A 20,449-nucleotide genomic window follows, 5' to 3' on the forward strand; every position below is an offset into this window, starting at 1 on the left:
TTCTGACTGACCATCAAAATTCCTGAGATAACTAACTTATAAAGATAAAAGTTAAAGATAAAATAATAGCTCACTTATAAAAACTTACAAAAATAAAAGGGTTTATTTGGGGCTGAGAGTTTTGGAGGAGGTTCCAGTCCATGATCAATTGGCCCCATTGTTTTGGGACTATGGTGAGGCAGCACGTCATGGTAGAGCATGGTAGAGCAAAATCAGTTATATCCCAAGCCAGGGAGCAAAGAGGAAGAGGAAGGAATTGGAGATATCAAATTTTCAACACACAGAGAGAGGTATAGACATAAAGATGTAAATGTAGATGTGTATACATGTGTACAGATGTTCTCTGTGTTAAGAGGCCTGGGGACATCCAACAGCCCAATAGCGATGAGCATATGTGGTGCCCACATTATGATTTCTAAATCCCATTTTCCATTATGAAGAAGCAGGGCACCTTGGAACAATGGCTGATTCCAGAGCTGGAGCAAGGCATGTACAGAATGATCCTGGAAGAACTTCTTCTTGTGCCAGAGGTAGGACAGTGCTCAAAGAAGAAGAACTGCCAAAGGGGTGGAGCCAGCTTGAAGGGGCTCCTACTGACCAGACCTAAGACATTTTTGCACATTCAGATACATCATGATAGTAACAGAATATATAAGGCATAGAGTAAAATTGTAATCCACAGAAACATGTTGCTACAAATAAGAAAATAAGAGAGTAACTTGAAAGTTTCATGAGGAACAGGATGTTTGCATAGTATGCAACACTTTCCTCCCATAACACTTGTTATTTACTATGGGAGAAAAAGAATATCTTTAAAACAGGGAAGTTGGCAGGTACCACCTTAATCAAGTAATGAGAGTAAACATGAGCAGTAATGAGACTAACTGAAACATACTCCATCATATGTATAGCATCACTATCACATTCCTGAAAAGAGTCATAGTTGAAGTTAAGCCATGAGGTAACATCAGACCAATCCAAACTGGATTACATTCTACTAAAATAGCCCATAATCTCCAAAAGTCAAGGTCATAAGAGTCAAGGAAAAACTGTGAAATTATTCAAGACTGAAGAAACCTTAAGCTGCTTGCAATGCAAGACTTTAGGCTGACTTGTTTTGCTAAAGGACGCCTTTAAGACAAATAGCAAAAGGTAAAGGGGTTTGAGAATGAGATGGTAATAATGGGATATTATGTGGGCAAATTACTTGCAAATGAGTGAGGAAAAAATAGTTGTGTACTGTAATTACAGTTTGCCTTCAAGTTTGAAATTGTTTCACATTTTTAAACCAAAATAAAACAAATATTACAAAATAGCAATAGGAATGCAGCACGCTTAGAACAACAGGAAAAAATAAGTGGATTAAACTTTAAAGACAGCTTTACTTATTCTCATGATAATGGGATGTCATCCTGAAAACATTAGCACAGGAGAATGCAGAAGTCAGGGAACTTCTGGAAGGTCAGATTAATGCTACAAAGAGATGCTGTGCACATCAAGATTGTACATACAACTGTAAAGAATAGGGTGTGACTAAAAAGGTGAAGTAGCTCATCTGCCTCCACCAAGAGCAGCATGTCCAGGGGTCAGTTCTCTCCTCTGGCCTCACCTATGGAAGCCAAGATAGGCTGCTCCTGGGACCCAAGTGAGGTCTCCTTTTGGGAAAAGCAATAGGGAGTGGAGAGTTCATATTTTAACATAGCTTTAAATAGGGAGTTATAATAGCAGGGGGTATCAATAATTTTCTTTTGAAAGGGGGAAATAAAATTATAATATACAAGAAGTGAACCCAGGTGAACAGGCAGGGGAAATAATTAATCATTTTATTCTCTTAGGGAAAAGCAAGCAAGAGGCAGAGGATGATATATGTGAAATAGATGTTAAGTGGGCAGGATGCACTGGAGGAGGAATCTACAGCATAAAGGAAGGAGAAGTCCTCAGGATTAGGAGTAGAAATAAAAAGAGCTCTTCCAGTACACAGGAGAAACTCCATGGGTCAGCCAGTGTTTGGATGGGGGGAACGTGGGCAGGAGGTAAAACCCGGCAAAACAGAGGGGTGGTTTGTACTCAAGTGAGATAAGCCAAGGGCAGATGCAACTGAAGTTTGATCCAATTGAATGAGTGAGTTAGAGTTTCATTGGAACATGTTCCACCCTTGGTTGCCAGGCCGTGGGATTCTCTCATTATGTCAATGGACTATCATGAGATGAACCACCAGAAATAGAAGCAAACTGTAATTATAGGCAGGTCCACATGGGATCCTGGGAGACACTCAGGGGCAATTTGTCCATTAAGTGAAGGAGGAAAGGGGGAGGCTTTGGCTTATTGATCCCATGTGCTTCAGAGAGCTACAGGGTTCCGCCTGTGCTCTTCACAGACTGATGAGCCATGGAGTTGCCAATGCAGATGATCCTATCTGTTCTAATTCCTGGCCTCACCTATGGAAGCCAAGATAGGCTGCTCCTGGACCCAAGTGAGGTTGTCTTGGGTTCTGAGCAATGAAGGAAGCCACTGCTTAGGTGGCTGCCCTTCCTCCTAACCTCAGAGTGTGAGGCCAACAGAGCAGAGAACTGTCCCCTGGACATGCTGCTCTTGGTGGAAGCAGATGAGCTACTTCACCTTTTTAGTCACACCCTATTCTTTACAGTTGCACCTACAATCTTGATGTGCACAGCATCTCTTTGTAGCTTTAATCTGACCTTCCAGAAGTTCCCTGACTTCTGCATTCTCCTGTGCTAATGTTTTCAGTATGACATCCCATTACCACGAGAATAAGTAAAGCTGTCTTTCTCAAGCAGGAAAATCGTATGGTTTTTTTCCTAAATTAGAAAACTATTTACACCTCATTCATGGTGTGGAAAGAGATACCATAAAGCAAAGCAATTTTCTACTAAATATCTACCATTTTCTGTGAAAATTCTGACATGCTGGGATAAACACAAATTTATTCAGAGGTCCTATTTTAATACTAAGGAAAATTGAAAACATGCAAAGATCTCTCAAATGTTTCCCTCTTCTGCCAACATTTTTAACTGGGGTATTAGCCGTTTTCACTTGATTTTGTGTAACTGACAAGTTCAAAGTATACTGGCAATCGTGATCTGCTTTTTCTGTCTGTACCAGCATCAGCATAGAATGGTGAGGATTCTTCACACATCTGCATTCCGTATTTGTTAGCTGCAAAGAGCATTCATGCACAGCTTCCTAATAGATAGGGAGAAGATGATCTTGAAAGAATTTAAAAAGTTATATTCCATTTTACAAACACACACACACACATGTGCATGCATTTACTGGTTAAAACTAATTAATGAATTCAGCAAAATTGCAGTATACAACATCAACATGCAAAAATAAATTATGTTCATATATACTAATAATGACCTGCCAAAACTAAGAAAACAATCCCATTTTTTAACCAAAGACATGAAAAACTTGTATACAGAAAACTATAAAATGTTGCTGAAAGAAATTAAAGACGGCACTAATAAGTGAAAAGACAGCCTTGCTGATGGTCTGGAAGATTAATATTCTTATAATATCAATACAGCCCCAAGTTGCCTACAGATATATTTCAATCTCTACCAAAATTCCAATGACATTTATTTTTTGCAGAGAAAAGATAAATTCATCCCAAAATTCAGATGAAATATCAAGGGACCCTGAAAATCACCAAAACAGTCTAAAAAAAGAAGGCTCAAGTCAGAGGTTTCATACTTTCATACTTTATAGGTTTCAAAACCTACAAAGTTATAGTAATCAGAACAATATAGTTTTACTGACTTAGAAAAAGACATATAGACCAATGGAATAAAATAAAGGATCCAGAAATAAATTCACACATACACATTCAAATGATTTTCTACAAAGGTGCTAGTATGTTTCAATGGGGAAAGGACATTTTTTTTCCCACAAATATCCACATGCAAAGGGAGGAAGTTGGACCTTTACCTTACACCATAATTTATTAACAATTAATTACTAATTAATAATTAACTCAAAATTGATCAAGGACATAAACTTCATTGCATTGAATTTTACAATTTTCCTCCTAAGCTTATTGAACAATTTAACAACTATTTTTTGAACATGACACTAAAAACACAGGCAACACACACACACACACACACAGGTAAATTGTGTTACATCAAAATTTAAAACTTCTGGCCAAGTGTGGTGGCTCACACCTGTAATCCCAGCAGCTCGAGAGGCCAAGGCAAGAGGATCACAAGTTCAAAGCCAGCCTCATGAAAAGCAGGGCGCTAAGCAACTCAGTGAGACCCTGTCTCTAAATAAAATACAAAATAGGGCTGGGGATGTGGCTCAGTGGTTAAGCATCCCTGGATTCAATCCCCGTTACCCCCCACCCAAATTTAAAACTTCTGTGCATCAAAGAACAGGAGAGCATGAAAAGGCAGCTCACAGAATGAGAGAAAATATTTATAAATCATAGATCTGATAAGGGATTAATATCCAGAGTATTTAAAGAACTCCTACAACAACAACAACAACAAAAAATGAGCCCAATTAGGAAATAGGCAAAGGGCTTGAGTAAACATTTCTCCAAGGAAATATATATGGATCACCAACAAGCACATAATTAGATTCTCAATATCTTTAATCATTAAGGATATGCAAATCAAAACCATAAGAGATTCTACCTCAAATAAATCAGGATGACTTCTATAAATAAAAAAATAACAGAAAATAACCAGTTCTGGTAAACATGTGGAAAAACTGTGACTCTTAGGCACCGTGGATGGGAATGTAAAATGGCACAGTCCCTATGGAAACAGTATTGTGGTTCCTCAAAAAATTAAAAATACAACTATCACATAATCTAGAAATCCTACCTCTGGATAAATGCCCAAAACAATTGAAAGCAGAGTCTCAAAGAGATATTTGAACCCCTATACTCATATGGGTTTTACAGTAGGCAAAAAGTGGAAGCAACACAAGTATTCATCAACAGAAGAATGGATAAGCAAAGTGTGGCATAGGCATTCAGTAGAATATTATTCAGTCTTCAAAAGGAAGGAAATTCTGATAGGCTGCAATATGGTTAGGCCTTGAGGACATTATGCCAAGTAAAAGAAGTCAGATTCAAATGGACAAGTACCAGATCATTCTCCTATGAGATGAGATATCTAGAATAGTCGAATTCATAGAGACAGAAAGTAGAAATGGCAAAGTTTTGTTTAATGAACACAGATTGATGAGTTCGAGAAGATGAAAAAGGTCTGGAATTAAATAGATGTTATGGTTGCACGATGTGAACATACTTAATGCCACTGAACTGTACACATAAAAATGATTAAAATGGTAAGTTTTATGTTTTGTATTTGACCACACCAAAAATTAAAATAAAATTATATTCCTGTTAAGCTAGGTTTCCTTAATGTAATTTTATCAGAGGTTGGTGTGAGTAACAAAAGTAAGTTAACATGACACCCAATGCTCTCACTGTAACCCTTGGATTGAGGAGACCAAGGCAGAACAACTCTTATTTTTATATTTCTACACATTTGAAACTACAGGGAAGCAGATTTTGACTCAATGGAATCATTAATATACCGAAAACAAAATCTAAACCAACATATAAAGATTAATGAAACAAAGCAAATAAAGGCAAGATACTTAAGAATCACACAATGAAAAAGGCTAAATGGCAGGGAGCTAGAAGAGGATAAAGCAGGCTCCGGGTTCTCTTAGGTTTCTATAGCACAAGGCCTCAGTCTCCAGGGGTGATAGAGACCTCCCAGATGGATTCCTGCCTTGGGAGCAGGTTTGTTTGTGGCCCTTGAAATAAGGTCCACAGCTGCTTCCTCCCTCAGGCCAAGACACCATCTGCCTAATAATAAAGGCAATAGCATGGTCACCAGTTCTCAAATTTCACTGTGCTTAGGGGCAGCTGGATCCCCATGGGTATTGCTTAGTCCTCCATACAGTTCAGCACCTCATACAGTGTCTGGCACAGAACAGATCCTCAAAAAGTAGTTACGTTATTCCACAATGTGATGAATTAGGTACATATGTATGTATTGTTGTCGCCAATTTGTGTACAAGAACACTGAGACTCAGAAAGGTTAAGATACAAGCCAAGGTCAGCCAGTGATGGAGCCACTGTTCTAGCATCTAGATCCAGCTGTCTTTCCAGGGCTCCCTTGATGTCTTCTGTTCCTATGCAACAGGCAGAAGATCCCTTAAGGATAAAAATCAGATCAAGTTACTTCCTTGCCCTCCATCTTTAAAAGCTTCCCAGGCACCTTAACAGAACTCAAATGAAAGTTCTTTTGATAACCTAAGAGCCTTAGCTTATGATATGCAAGTTTCCAACCTCCTCCCCAGCTGCAGCCCTCAACTGACCTATCACATCCTGACTGCATCCTCCACCCAGCATTGTGACCTCAGGGCCTGTGCACTTCCTGTGCACTCTGCCTGGAGTGGTTTCCTCCAGAAGTCACAGTCCCCTTCCTTCATTTATTAATGATTCTGTTCAAACACCACCTCTTCAGCAAGGACTTTGCTGACCGTTTTATCTCAAGACATCACATCTCACCATCTTTATGCATCCGAATTTATGTTATATAACAAATTGCTCACTGGGCATTTCCCTCTCTGAAGAGAAGCTTCATGAATTTACATACTCTTCATATTTTAGTCACTGCATCCCCAAACTGAATATTCAGAAAATATATAACGAATGAATGAATGAATGATAGACCTCTTGATTTGATTTTAAGAACAGTAATTGACTCCACCAGGTCAACCCCTTGTTACCATAAAACTTGTGCAAATTGTCCCTTGAGCATAGAAAAACCATGTCATAAGAGGTTCACTGAGAACGGCATCCCTCCTCTGCACACAACACTGTATACCACACTATCCCATATACCTACCACATACATCCCATCTGTACACACAGCACAATGCCTGTTCCCTTCCTTGTCCTGTGCCATGTCTTGGTCCTTTCTTCCTCAGCCCCCTGGACTCCCTAACAACCCAGATTCCCAGGCTTTACACCCTTGGAAAGGTGCTAAATGAATCACCCCAACCAGCTAACTGGGTCATCCCAAAGGAAGAGGCTGTCCCATTTCAGAACCTAGGAGATGTCTTCAGGGAGAAGTACAGGGGAAGCAGAGAGAGGAGCGCAAAGAAGTATTGGTGTCTCTCCTTCACCTCTCATCTCCCCTGGACCCAACATTTTTCTAAAAATAAAATGCCATTCTCACTTGCAAAGCTGCTGCCTTTGGCCAAATATAAGGAAGAGCATATCCCTAATCCAAACTATCTGAGTGAGATGGACTTCCAAGGAGAGCTGGGGGAGTCTCTGCCCCAGGAAACCATGAGGCAGAATGGTGTCAAGGGTTTCCTGCATCAGGCAGGTTGCAAAGCGTGAGCTCCAGGGGCACTCATGTTGCTAACATGCACCAGCGTTAGCTCTCTGGGGAACTGACTGCAGCTGCTATTTTATAGGCTGCTAATTGTTGAGCACTAACAAAGCTCCATCATCATCACATAGTAAAAAACTCTTTTCTGCTTGTATTGCTTAGATTTTGCTGCATAACTAAACACCCCAGAATTTAGTAGCTTAAAACAACCACCATGTCAAGCACCACAGTGGCACATCCCCATAATTCCAGTGGTTTAGGAGGCTGAGGCAGGTGGATGCAAGTTCAAAGCCAGCCTCAGCACTTAGTGAGGCCCTAAGCAACTTAGTGAGACCCTGTCTCAAAATAAAATTTTAAAAGAGGCTGGGAATGGACTCAGTGTTAAATGCTTCTGGATTCAATTCCCAGTACCAAAAAAAAAAATGTTTTTCTGTACTAGTCCGTGGGTTCCTGTTTTAAGCTAAGCTCACAGAGGCAACTGGTCTCTATTTTATGTGATGGTAGGGGCACTTGCACGTGTATTTGCAATCAGCAGTTAGTGTCCTTATTCATGTCTGGTAAGTGGTAGAGTCAATGGGGAAAACCAGGTCATGTCTCTCTCATCTAGCAGGGTAGGCAGGCTCCTTCACAGTGATGGTTCCAGAGATTTTATGAGCAGAAAGAGGACAAGGGCCAATGTCCACTTACCTCCCAAGCCTCTGCTTGCCTCACATTTACTAACACCACACTGGCCAAGTCACATCAGCATGCCCAGATTCAAGAGGTAAAAAAGCATAGACTTCATTTCTTGCAAAACTTATGTTGCATGGGGGTTTCAACATGAATGGGAAGAATCTGCTACGAAGTTTGCAATCTACCAAAGTGTCTATCTCAGCACAATGCCACATCCAAAAGAAACGTAAGCCTAACCCCAAAGAAAGACTTTAAACTACAAAACAGCAGGAACATTTCCTAGAAACCCTTTTACCCATCCATATCCCTGAGGTCCAAAACTTCAAAGCAATTGCCAGAGCCTTTTTTCTATCTTATCCCCCAATTCCCAGTCCCTACAGACTCCCTTATTTCATGTCCCCTCTCATTTCCCACCAACCTCTTGCCCCTCACATCTTTTTCTAATTTTGCCCTTCTTCCCATCAATAACTCCCTTCCATTCACAAAACTAATCACAACCACAAATAGCCAGCAGAAGAGAAATGCAGACACAAGATCCTTCAGAGGGCTCAGGAGGCCTGGATATCTATCCATGTTGGTTTATGTATAGCTAATGAATTCAGAAATTCTAAGTGATAAATGAACCCCTCCCTTTCTCCCTCTCTACATCTTTCCTTATCCTTCTCTGTATTTTCTCCTCTGTCTCTCTCGCTCCCTCCTTACTCAACATTTTCCCCTTTTTTATTTATCTCTCTCTTATTCACTTCTCCTTTCTTCCTTCTGAGCATTCTGTTTAAGAATTTGCTATATTAATCAAAAATATAAAACTATATTTTGAGTCTTTGTAACTTCGAGTTATGTTATAAAAAAAGATGTTTACACTGATTAACAAGAATATATATACCTAAAGGAGAAAGGAAATGAGGCGGGGAGCAGAAACCATCCACCTGCACAGCCCCACCTATAGATGAAGCAGCCTGAGGTCTTGGAGGTGATGGAGCCCTTGAGCCCATTGGAGCAGTAAATTTCCCTCCCCTTTCTAAGGGTTCTGCTGGCTCATTTTCCTACTTGTTTGCTAGTTTATGTAGCCTGAAATTGTGCTCTCTAGAGAAAATAGTCTCTGTCTCCTTTCATCTCTCTTTTACTGATTTATTCAACGCCTGATCACTGAAGTCCTGGGCACTAGGGCATAGTACAGTGTTTGTAGGGGTTTGTAGGGTCTCCGTCTTCATTGACTTCATTCTTCTTTAGACTGTCATGAGACTACACCTCTGCAAATTGCCTATGCAACCAAAAGTCTTCTTCAGAGTCTTAGGAAGCTTCTTTAGCCAAAGTATTAGGCTGCTTCAAAACTTCTGCAGAAACAGTAGGATCGAAATACCTCTAAATCAACTGATATGAACCATTTGATTAGATTAATAATAGATAGGTAGATAGATAGGTGGAGACAGAGACACCTATTTTTTGAAACAGAATCACTCTTTTAGTTCTGGAAATATGAGACCTAATTTCTTTATCTCGGCCTTTAAATATTAAAAAAAAAAAAAAAAAAAACAACTTCATGTCACACTGTAGTTTCTTGCAAATTTTCCCCTGCACTGTGCAGATCCCTGCCAGGGTGATGAGGAAGCTGGCTCCAAAGGAGGGTAGTTACAGCTTAATTGTGGCTCAGGCGGGGGGCGTAATTAGTTTGTAGTCATTGTTTTTGCTTTCCCAGAGAGTGGCTTCCCCTGGCCTAATTTCTTCTGGGCCTCCAGCCCATTGCCCTCTGCTAATTAGCTCGGATATTGAAAGGCCTTTTGATGTCAGTGTTTGAATGTGTGTTGTAGTCTGCTGTTTCATGTTTTGGTCTGCAAACTACTCACTACAGCTAACGGATTTTTCTGTATTTCAGAATTAACAAGGATACTTCCACAAGTTCTCTTCATTATATTTTCAAAAGCTGTTTTGGGAATACCAAGAACACCTTCACTATAGAAATTGTTGAAAGCTATAAGCCTTTGTTCACAAGCTGTAAGATGATAAAAGTGTAGTTGTCTGTCAGTATCCACAAGAACCCCAAGATACCAAAATCCATGGAATGTTCAGGTCTCATATAATATAAAATTGTGCACATCATTTTGTATACTTTAAACCATCTCTAGATTACTTATTGTTACCAAACAAGGCCTGTTGTGCCCTCCACATGGCATGCCAATCATTGAGATGAGTTTTGCAGAAGAGTTTATTTGAAAGGTGGCCAAGCATGGAGGAAGAGACTCAAATCTCAAAATCACCTCACTGAGGAGAAAGTGTGGGTATATTTATGGAGTAATGAAACAGAGTAATCTGGGGCATGGGGAAATGTAATCAGAGGTGATGTAAATCTAAGATTTTGGCTCTCTGGTATCCAAAGGTCACCAATAGTGACACAGTTAGGGACTTCCATAAAAAACATACCCCAAATTAGAAGCTAGAAAGTGCACCAACATTACATGCCAGGACATGGGAGGCTGGGTAGTTGGTGTGGCCTTCAAAGACTGTCAGCTGCAATACCAAGAGGTCAGAGTCAAGAAAACCAAGATCATTAAGTCACACCTACTGAGGCAGGGCAATGATTTGCCTTGCTCCAAAGCCCAATTAGGAACTTTCCCCATGATAAGAAGCAAATTTCAGCGGTGAGGGGCAAAGGCACAGGTATGACAGTTACTGAAGTAATGCACAGTTGCTGTTACCTTATCAATATAGTGACATGCACGGACCTAGGTGGGGACTTAAGATTGTAATGAGCTATGAGACATAGGAAGCCTCATGATAGAGAAGAGCTCAGGCACAACTATCCCCCCACACACAGGTGATGACATCAAGAGACCTCATCCCTGCCTACCCTGAGTATGCCTTAAAAGCTATACACATTTGTCCTTTTCTTTTTTGAGCCAGACTGATACTCTCCTGATCAATGCTGTATCTCCCTTCTGCCGAAGAAAGATGTCCCAATTAAAAGTCTTTGTTGTGCCTTTATCTTATTCTTCTGTTGGAGATTAGAACTTACCAAGCCAATAAGAATAGAACATCTGTGCAGGCCCAAGTGAAGAGTGGTAGTTTCAACAAAGGTGGCCTTCAAAGTCCTTCAACATAATCTAGACAATTGCTACGATCATAATCCACATGTTACCTACACCAAAGCTAGTGGGAGACCCATGGTGTATAACTCAGCTACATGACCTCCAGAACTAGTGATTTTTTAAAAGTCAACTAAAATCAAAAATAACAAAGCAAGTGAAGCTTAAAGATGTATTTGAATTTTGCCTCAGACTCATTATGATCCCTAGTACAATGGAAATGCTATGTAAATAGTTGTTATACTGCATTGTTTAATGAATAAGGAGAAGGAAAGAGCAAGGTTCAGTACGAATGAGATATCTTTCTGGGTATTTAAGATGGATCCATGGTTGGTTGAATCCATGGCTGCAGAACCCGCTGATATGAAGAGCTGACTGTGCTTTTATTTTATTTCTAATATAGGAAAAAGACACTTATGAATTCAGATTAGCTTATCTCTGTGCTAATTGTGATTCCAAACAGCATCAGAAGCCTGACTTTGTCTGAACACGTAGCATGGATGCACTCTTATGGGAAGGCTCAGATGAACCATGCATAAAACAAAATCCTTGGTGCTTAACAGAGGCTGGGGGAGGAGAGGGGAAGGCGAGATACTGATAAAAGGGGACAAAGTTTTAGTCCAGAGGAATAAGCTTAAGTGATCTATTGCATGGCATGACGACTATAATGAACAACAATGTATTACATATTTCAAAATTACTAAAAGAGTAAATTTTAAGTATTTTCATCACAAAAAAAAAAAATCTTAGAGGTGAAGGATTTGTTTCTTAGCCTGATTTAATCATTCCATATTGTAAACATTTATCAAAATATCATGTTATACCTCATAAATATATATAATTATTATTCATCAACTTAATAACTTTTTAATTAAAATTCACTATCATGGAAATAGTGGCAGGGACCTATACCTGGATCTGCCATGGGCAGGCCATCCTCTCAGCCTCTCCTGGGTCACACCTGAACAGGTTATTCATTGGGAATGGGAAGGTTGCTTGAAGCAGGGACCCTAGGAGCTCTATACATCCCAGCAGGATGTGAAGAGCCTGGGAGGCCTGTGCCCAAGGCACCCTACCCCTTCAAGCAGCACTCAGGGAGGCACCTGGAAACCCTTCTTGCCTCCCTAAATTTTATATACTCTCTTCTAATTAGCACAATCAGGCTTTCCAGCCACACTGTTCCATAGGGTAGCCACGAGTCCTGTGTGGCTGCTGAACACTTGGCGTGTGGTTAGTTTGAATCGAGATGTGCTGTGAGTACAAAAACACACTGGATTTCAAAGACTTTGTAGAAGAAACATCAAATATGAACTATTCATCTTGAAACAATGACGCTATTTTAAAGATATAGTATGGGAGAAAATACATTGCTAAAAAAAAATTTCACTTGCTTCTTTTTACATTTCTTAAAGGGTTCACTAGCAAAGTGGAAATAACACATGAGACCTGCCTTCTGCTCTGCTGGACAACACTGCTCTGGTTGCATGATTGTGGACCATTCATTAGACCATAGTCAAGTTTGCTGGCCTGAGCACCATTCTGCCTCTCTGAGATGCACGAGTCTGTTTTGACCTGTTGTTATGTGTTTCTTTAAGGTTTCACTCAGCAGACTCTGAGAGGATGCTTCATGGGCAAGTGAGGTACTGGGGCCAGAAAAGAGGCAGGAACAGAGGCAAACCCTACATGAAGCCAGGCCCAGAGTCTCAGGCTGCACTCAGGCAGGTGAGCTGGGTTTCACACCCACCTGTCTCTTGGCCAGGAATCAAAGGTTGACCAGGACGTGTGTAAATTCCCAAGTTCTCTGGGGTCTGCTCCAAAGCAGCCTGTTGAAGTAGGGCCAAGTACGGCATTTTAGGAGCCAAAACTCTATAGAGGAAGGATGTGGGGGCTGAGGGTGCAACGTGGTGATACCATATATATTTAGCAAGAATAGGACCTGGGTTCAATCTCTAGTACCAGAGACAGAAGAGAAGAGAAATCAAAAAAAAAAAAAAAAAAAAAAAAGAAAAAGAAAAATACATGATATGTATGAATAAATTCAGAAAAGAGACAGTTGGGCAGTTGGGTTTTATTGGGAGTGCAGGCTTCATTTCCAGGACAGCAGGAATCACTAGGTCCCTCCTGTTTCTTGAGGAAGTACCCATATGCAGCCTCACTGTGGACAACAGACACCATGGAGCAGGACCCCAGCTGCCTGGAGTGGGTTACTTGTTTCTGTTCTTGGGCTTTCCTCCCTCAGGATCCACTAGGCCCCTGCACTCAGAGGAACTTCACCAACGAGCAAAAGCCAACAGACCCTGAAAAGCTCCACCATCATTTTATTGCAAATTCACCTTCTATGGACAAGCCTAGGTTTCCCTAATGCACCAGTTTTATTGAAAAGTGAGGGGCCATCAATTGTGAAAGCAATGGTGTGATAGAATTACAGCCCCCCCAAGATGTCCATGTCCTAATCCTTGGATACAAACAGGGACTCTGTGACCTTATGTATCAAAGAGGGCTTGGCAGATGTAAAGGATCTTGAGATAGCAAGATTGTCCCTGGAAGATCTGGGGGAATGTCATTATCACAGGGATTCTTATACAGAGGCAAAAAGTCAACATTAGGGAAGGTGTAAGGGCAGACACAGAGGTTAGGGTGATATGGTGTAAAGTGGAGGCAGGAGCCACAGGCCAAGGAAGGAGGCAGTCCCCAAATGTTGACAAATATGGAAATGGACTTCCCCCTGGAGACTCCAGAGAGAACACAACTCTGCCAACACTTTTAGCCCCATAAGAACCATTTTGGACTTGTCACTTTCCTAACAGTGTGATAATAAATTTGTGTTGTCTTAAGTCACTAAGTTCATGGTAATTTGTTTATAGTAGCAGTAGAAAACTAATAGTCAAATATATAAAAAATGGTTTATTATTATCCTATGCTACATAATAAAATAATGGTATCCATGTTTCCAGATTTGATGACCACCCTGTGGTTCAAAAGTTCCCATGGGGGGCTATGGCTATGGCTTAGTGGTAGAGCACTTGCCTGGCCCACATGAGGAACTGGGTTCGATCCTCAGCATCACATAAAAATAAAATAAAGGTATAAAAAAAATTCCCAAGGTTCTCTGGTGAACAAATTAGAGTGGCCCTTATGTTCAGCAGTTTCTCATTACTATAACAAAATGAATCTCCAGGCAGCAACCTGACATTCATTTTTCTTTCTTTCTTTTTTTTTTAATAATCTTTTATTTCTAGTATTGTTTAAGAGAAGCTCCAGATTGTCTTTAAAATCACTAAATCATTTTTTATCTGTTCTAATTAGTTATACATGATAGTAGAATGCATTTTAATGTATTACACATAGATAGAGTATAATTTCTCATTCTTCTGGTTGTACATGATGTGGAATCGCACCAGTCATATAGTTATGTATGTAGATAGTGTAATAATGTCTGATTCATTCTACTATCCCACATGCCCTCCCCCTCTTCACTCCCCTCTACCCAATCTAAAGTAACTTCATTCTTTCCTAGCTCCCTCCATTCCTTTTACTGTTATTAGACAAAGGGAAACTAAAATTTCTTCCAGAGTCTCCCTATAACAAAGAAAAATTCTATGAAAATCTCTATGACTGTACCCAAAAGGTAACTAAGAGCAGGATATACACTTACTCAGGCTCTGCCCTGAACAAGAACATCACCTATAAGGGGAAATTGTTCACATGAGAGACACATTAATTATTGTGGATTTGGGGGTCTTTATTATATCTTTGTCCACTTCAAAGATGGGCAATTGTGTAATTATTATGACAATTTTCCAGGAGATGGCAGTAATATATCTTACTTTAGCAAATTCAGTATACACTGACAATTTTCAAAAGACAGAAAGGTGACTTGTTCCAATAATGTAGAATATGATTCTTCATTAACTTATGAAAAAGGAATCAGTCAATAATCACAGATCCTTGATCACACCCATCTAAATAAATCTGTGCTTTTAATAAAGGACCTACTTTTCTATCTGAAATATTAATCAGTAAGCATCTTAGAAAAAATTTAAATCCACCATTGATATTAGAGCACTGACGAAAGTTTATATTTTATATTGAAATTTCTGTCATCCAGATTGTCTACTACACCAGAATAGAATAACTGAGCTTCCAATTAAAATCTACAGTACTTCTATTAAGATACAAATTATACATGACAATAGAATACATTTATGCACTTTGATATATCAGACATAAATGCAGTAGAATACATTTAAAGACACTGTCATGAATAACTTATTAGAACAAATAAAAAACTAAAAAGATAAAAATCAAATCTCTAAGAAAAAGCTTTCATTTGCAATTAATAATCCACAAATAATCTGACTTATAGTACTGTAATTGTTTAATTTGTTGCTATAAAAATTTTGTCAGTAAAAATAAGTGCTGTTAAAACCAAGAAGTTTGTTAAATAACGTGTTATGTTTTAGTGTTAAAATTTCCAAGAAAAACACTAAACAGGGCAGATATTCCTTGACTTATCATGGGGATATATTTCCATAAATCCATCATAAATTGGAAATATCTTAAGATTAAAATGTATTTCATAAACCTAAGCCACTGAACGTTCTAGCTTAGCAACACAGCACATTGTAGAACATTGGTGTTTTCCCCTGGTGATCACAGGGCTGCCTGCGACCCGTGGCTCAGAGCCCATACAACATCATGAGAGGATCAGACCACATATCACTAGTCCAGGAAGAGATCAAAATTTAAAGTTTGAAGTATAGCTTCTGAATATATACAACTTTTGTATAATTAAATATCCAAAGTCATATGATTGTAAGTCAGGGACCATCTGTAGATGGTTTCTCTTCAGATTGCAGGAGAAAAAAAATTAATCATCAGTATCAGAAAACAAAACCACAAATGATTAAAATTATTTTGATCATTAAGTAAATCTTTGAAGAAAATAAGACATGAGAGTAAAATGAAGCCACACCAGAGAAGATGCAGCTGTCTCACTGACAAGCAGCATGTGTTCAAATGCTTTGGTTCTATGTCAACCATAACTGATGGATTTCTGGGAAAACTGGAAGATTTCTTTTCTTTTTTTTTTTTTTTTTTTTTTTTTTTTTATTTTTTTTTTTTTTATTGGTTGTTAAAAACATTATAAAGCTCTTGACATATCATATTTCATACATTAGATTCAAGTTGGTTATGAACTCCCAATTTTACCCCAAATACAGATTGCAGAATCACATCGGTTACACATCCACATTTTTACATAATACCCTATTAGTAACTGTTGTATTCTGCTACCTTTCCTATCCTCTACCATCCCCCCTCCCTCCCCTCCCATCTTCTCTCTCTACCCCATCCACTGTAATTCATATCTCTCCTTGTTTATTTTCCCATTCCCCTCACAACCTCTTATATGTAATTTTGTATAACAATGAGGGTCTCCCTCCATTACCATGCAATTTCCCTTTTCTCTCCCTTTCCATCCCACCTCATCTATCTGTTTAATGTTAATCTTTTCTTCCTGCTCTTCCTCCCTGCTCTGTTCTTAGTTGCTCTCATTATATCAAAGAAGACATTTGGTATTTGTTTTTTAGGGATTGGCTAGCTTCACTAAGCATAATCTGCTCTAGTGCCATCCATTTCCCTGCAAATTCTATGATTTTGTCATTTTTTAGTGCTGCGTAATACTCCATGGTGTATAAATGCCACATTTTTTTTATCCATTCATCTATTGAAGGGCATCTGGGTTGGTTCCACAGTCTAGCAATTGTGAATTGTGCTGCTATGAACATCGATGTAGCAGTATCCCTGTAGTACGCTCTTTTAAGGTCTTCGGGGAAAAGCCCAAGAAGGGCAATAGCTGGGTCAAATGGTGGTTCCACTTCCAACCAAGAAAAGCCCGGGACCGGATGGGTATACAGCGGAGTTTTACAAAACCTTTAAGGAAGAATTAATGCCAATACTTTTCAAGTTATTTCAGGAAATAGAAAAAGAAGGAGCTCTGCCTAATTCATTCTATGAGGCCAATATCACCCTGATTCCGAAACCAGACAAAGACACCTCAAAGAAAGAAAACTACAGACCAATATCTCTGATGAACCTAGATGCAAAAATTCTCAATAAAATTCTGGCGAATCGGATACAAAGGCACATCAAAAAAATTGTGCACCATGATCAAGTAGGATTCATCCCTGGGATGCAAGGATGGTTCAATATACGGAAATCAATAAATGTTATTCACCACATCAATAGACTTAAAAATAAGAACCATATGATCATCTCAATAGACGCAGAAAAAGCATTCGACAAAGTACAGCATCCCTTTATGTTCAAAACATTAGAAAAAATAGGGATAACAGGAACTTACCTCGACATTGTAAAAGCTATCTATGCTAAGCCTCAGGCTAGCATCATTCTCAATGGAGAAAAATTGAAGGCATTCCCCCTAAAATCTGGAACAAGACAGGGATGCCCTCTCTCACCACTTCTATTCAATATAGTTCTCGAAACACTGGCCAGAGCAATTAGACAGACGAAAGAAATTAAAGGCATAAAAATAGGAAAGGAAGAACTTAAATTATCACTATTTGCAGATGACATGATTCTATACCTAGAAGACCCAAAAGGGTCTACAAAAAAACTACTAGAACTAATAAATGAATTCAGCAAAGTGGCAGGATATAAAATCAACACGCATAAATCAAAGGCATTTCTGTATATCAGCGACAAATCCTCTGAAACGGAAATGAGGAAAAACACTCCATTCACAATATCCTCAAAAAAAATAAAATACTTGGGAATCAACCTAACAAAAGAGGTGAAAGATTTATATAATGAAAACTACAAAACCCTAAAAAGAGAAGTAGAAGAAGATCTTAGAAGATGGAAAAATATACCCTGTTCATGGATAGGCAGAACTAACATCATCAAAATGGCGATATTACCAAAAGTTCTCTATAGGTTTAATGCAATGCCAATCAAAATCCCAACGGCATTTCTTGTAGAAATGGATAAAGCAATCATGAAATTCATATGGAAGAATAAAAGACCCAGAATAGCAAAAGCAATTCTAAGTAGGAAGTGCGAATCAGGCGGAATAGCGATACCAGACTTAAAACTATATTACAGAGCAATAGTAACAAAAACAGCATGGTACTGGTACCAAAACAGGAGGGTGGACCAATGGTACAGAATAGAGGACACAGAGACTAATCCACAAAGCTACAACTATCTTATATTTGATAAAGGAGCTAAAAGCATGCAATGGAGGAAGGATAGCATCTTCAACAAATGGTGCTGGGAAAACTGGAAATCCATATGCAACAAAATGAAACTGAATCCCCTCCTCTCGCCATGCACAAAAGTTAACTCAAAGTGGATCAAGGAGCTAGATATCAAATCAGAGACTCTGAGTCTGATAGAAGAAAAAGTTGGCTCCGATCTACATATTGTAGGGTCGGGCTCCAAATTCCTTAATAGGACACCCATAGCACAAAAGTTGATAACAAAAATCAACAAATGGGACTTACTTAAACTGAAAAGTTTTCTCTCAGCAAGAGAAACAATAAAAGAGGTAAATAGGGAGCCTACATCATGGGAACAAATTTTTACTCCTCACACTTCAGATAGAGCCCTAATATCCAGAGTATACAAAGAACTCAAAAAATTAAACAATAAGAAAACAAATAACCCAATCAACAAATGGGCCAAAGATTTCTTTTCAAGAATGCATTGAACCAAATACATTTTCTGTCCAGCCAAGTACATGGTCATGTGACCTGAATATTAAAAGCCGGGCTCTCTCGTTGAAAACTCTTGCTGGAAACATTCTAAAAGTACCTCAGATAGAAAGATTTAGAAACTTGCTACACACTATTTCTTCCCAAATGTAGAGAAAATAATCAACAGATGCTCATTAATTTATTCAACCTCAAAGACTGTATCTGTCCACACTGTGTGTTCTCTACAGCTCTTTTCTATGGGTAATGTCTAGCATACAGAGGGATAGCTTTTAAAAAAATATGAAAATGATAGGATTTTCTCCATTTGTGGCAGAACAATTATAAAATGTAATAACATCATAATGGAACACTGTCACAGAAGAATCAATGTGAAATGTTCACATTATCTAATGAATGAAACACAAAAACCACATAAAGGTGTAACAGAAATGACGAATGAAATAACTTTGAATAAAGTAAGAAATGCAGAATACTATGTATTTGTTTTAGATAAAATCCCAAATGGAGCTACATAAAGCAGATAATTATTATTGGATTTCTAGATTTTTCAAGATTCAAATACTCTATACATGACTATTTCATGGGATTTGGCCCAGAAGGCAATGTGAATAAAGAGAATCTATGCACATATTTAACAGAATAACACTAAAATAGGATTTAGACAGAAAATATCTGACAAGCCATTAAATATGCCTAGAAAATAGAATAGGCTGCAAAAGCAAAGGAAAAAAAAATCTAGGACATCCTATCTTCCTTGTTTTGCATACTTTCAAGCACACTAGTGAACACTGCAGAGAAAACACCTTTGATGACACTGAATCATATTCTAAAATGATACAGTTACTTTGCTGCTTCAATAAATATTAAAGTATATTAAGAACATATATGCCAAGCATTCAATCAAAACTGTGGTTGAATCTTATTGGGAAGGTAAGGTTAGTGCCATCAGGCCTCAGATTAACCCATATGGAAAATATAAATTAAGACACATTCTAGAATGCAAGCCAAAGATATTGTTTTTAGATATCTACTTTCAACTGCATTTTCTCAGTAATAATTTGGAATCATGTTTTAAGTAGAAAATAATGCACTGACAAATGTTTCTTTTTCTTTTTCTTTCTTTCTTTTTTTTTTTTTTGTTTCTGGGGATTGAACCCAAGGGCGCTCAACTACCGAGCCACATCCCCAGCCCTTTGTATTTTTTATTTTGAGATGGGGTCTCTCTAAAATGCTGAGGGTCTCATTAAGTTGCTGACACTAGCTTTGAACTAGCAATCCTCCTGCCTCAGCCTCCAGAGCTGCTGGAATTACAGGCTATGATTACCTATAATCAGTAACAAAAATTGAATGTGCACATGAAAGCACGAAAAGTATTAAGAAATTCTTTGAAGAAAAATGAAGCAATAATATTCTTAATATAGTATTTAGAGCAAAACAAATTCCAGTTTACTGACACTGAAACCAACTTCTCACATGTAGAAAATACTAGAAAAAGAAGGAAGAAGACTCATTTTGATTACACATCTCAGAATGTATGAACAAATACCAAATTTCAAAATTATTTATT

General features: G+C 38.6%; 1 protein-coding gene across 1 annotated transcript in view; it reads left to right on the forward strand.

The window, feature by feature from the left end:
- The first annotated feature begins 434 nt into the window (after positions 1-434).
- LOC114080223 (geminin coiled-coil domain-containing protein 1-like) overlaps positions 435-20,449 on the forward strand; it is a 106,698-nt gene continuing 86,683 nt past the window's right edge. Inside the window, exon 1 of the mRNA XM_071602601.1 lies at positions 435-530. Coding sequence (XP_071458702.1) covers positions 435-530 — 96 coding nt within the window. The remainder of the gene's footprint in view (positions 531-20,449) is intronic.

This window comes from Marmota flaviventris, chromosome 16, assembly GCF_047511675.1.
Source record: "Marmota flaviventris isolate mMarFla1 chromosome 16, mMarFla1.hap1, whole genome shotgun sequence".
Classification (NCBI taxonomy): domain Eukaryota; kingdom Metazoa; phylum Chordata; class Mammalia; order Rodentia; family Sciuridae; genus Marmota; species Marmota flaviventris.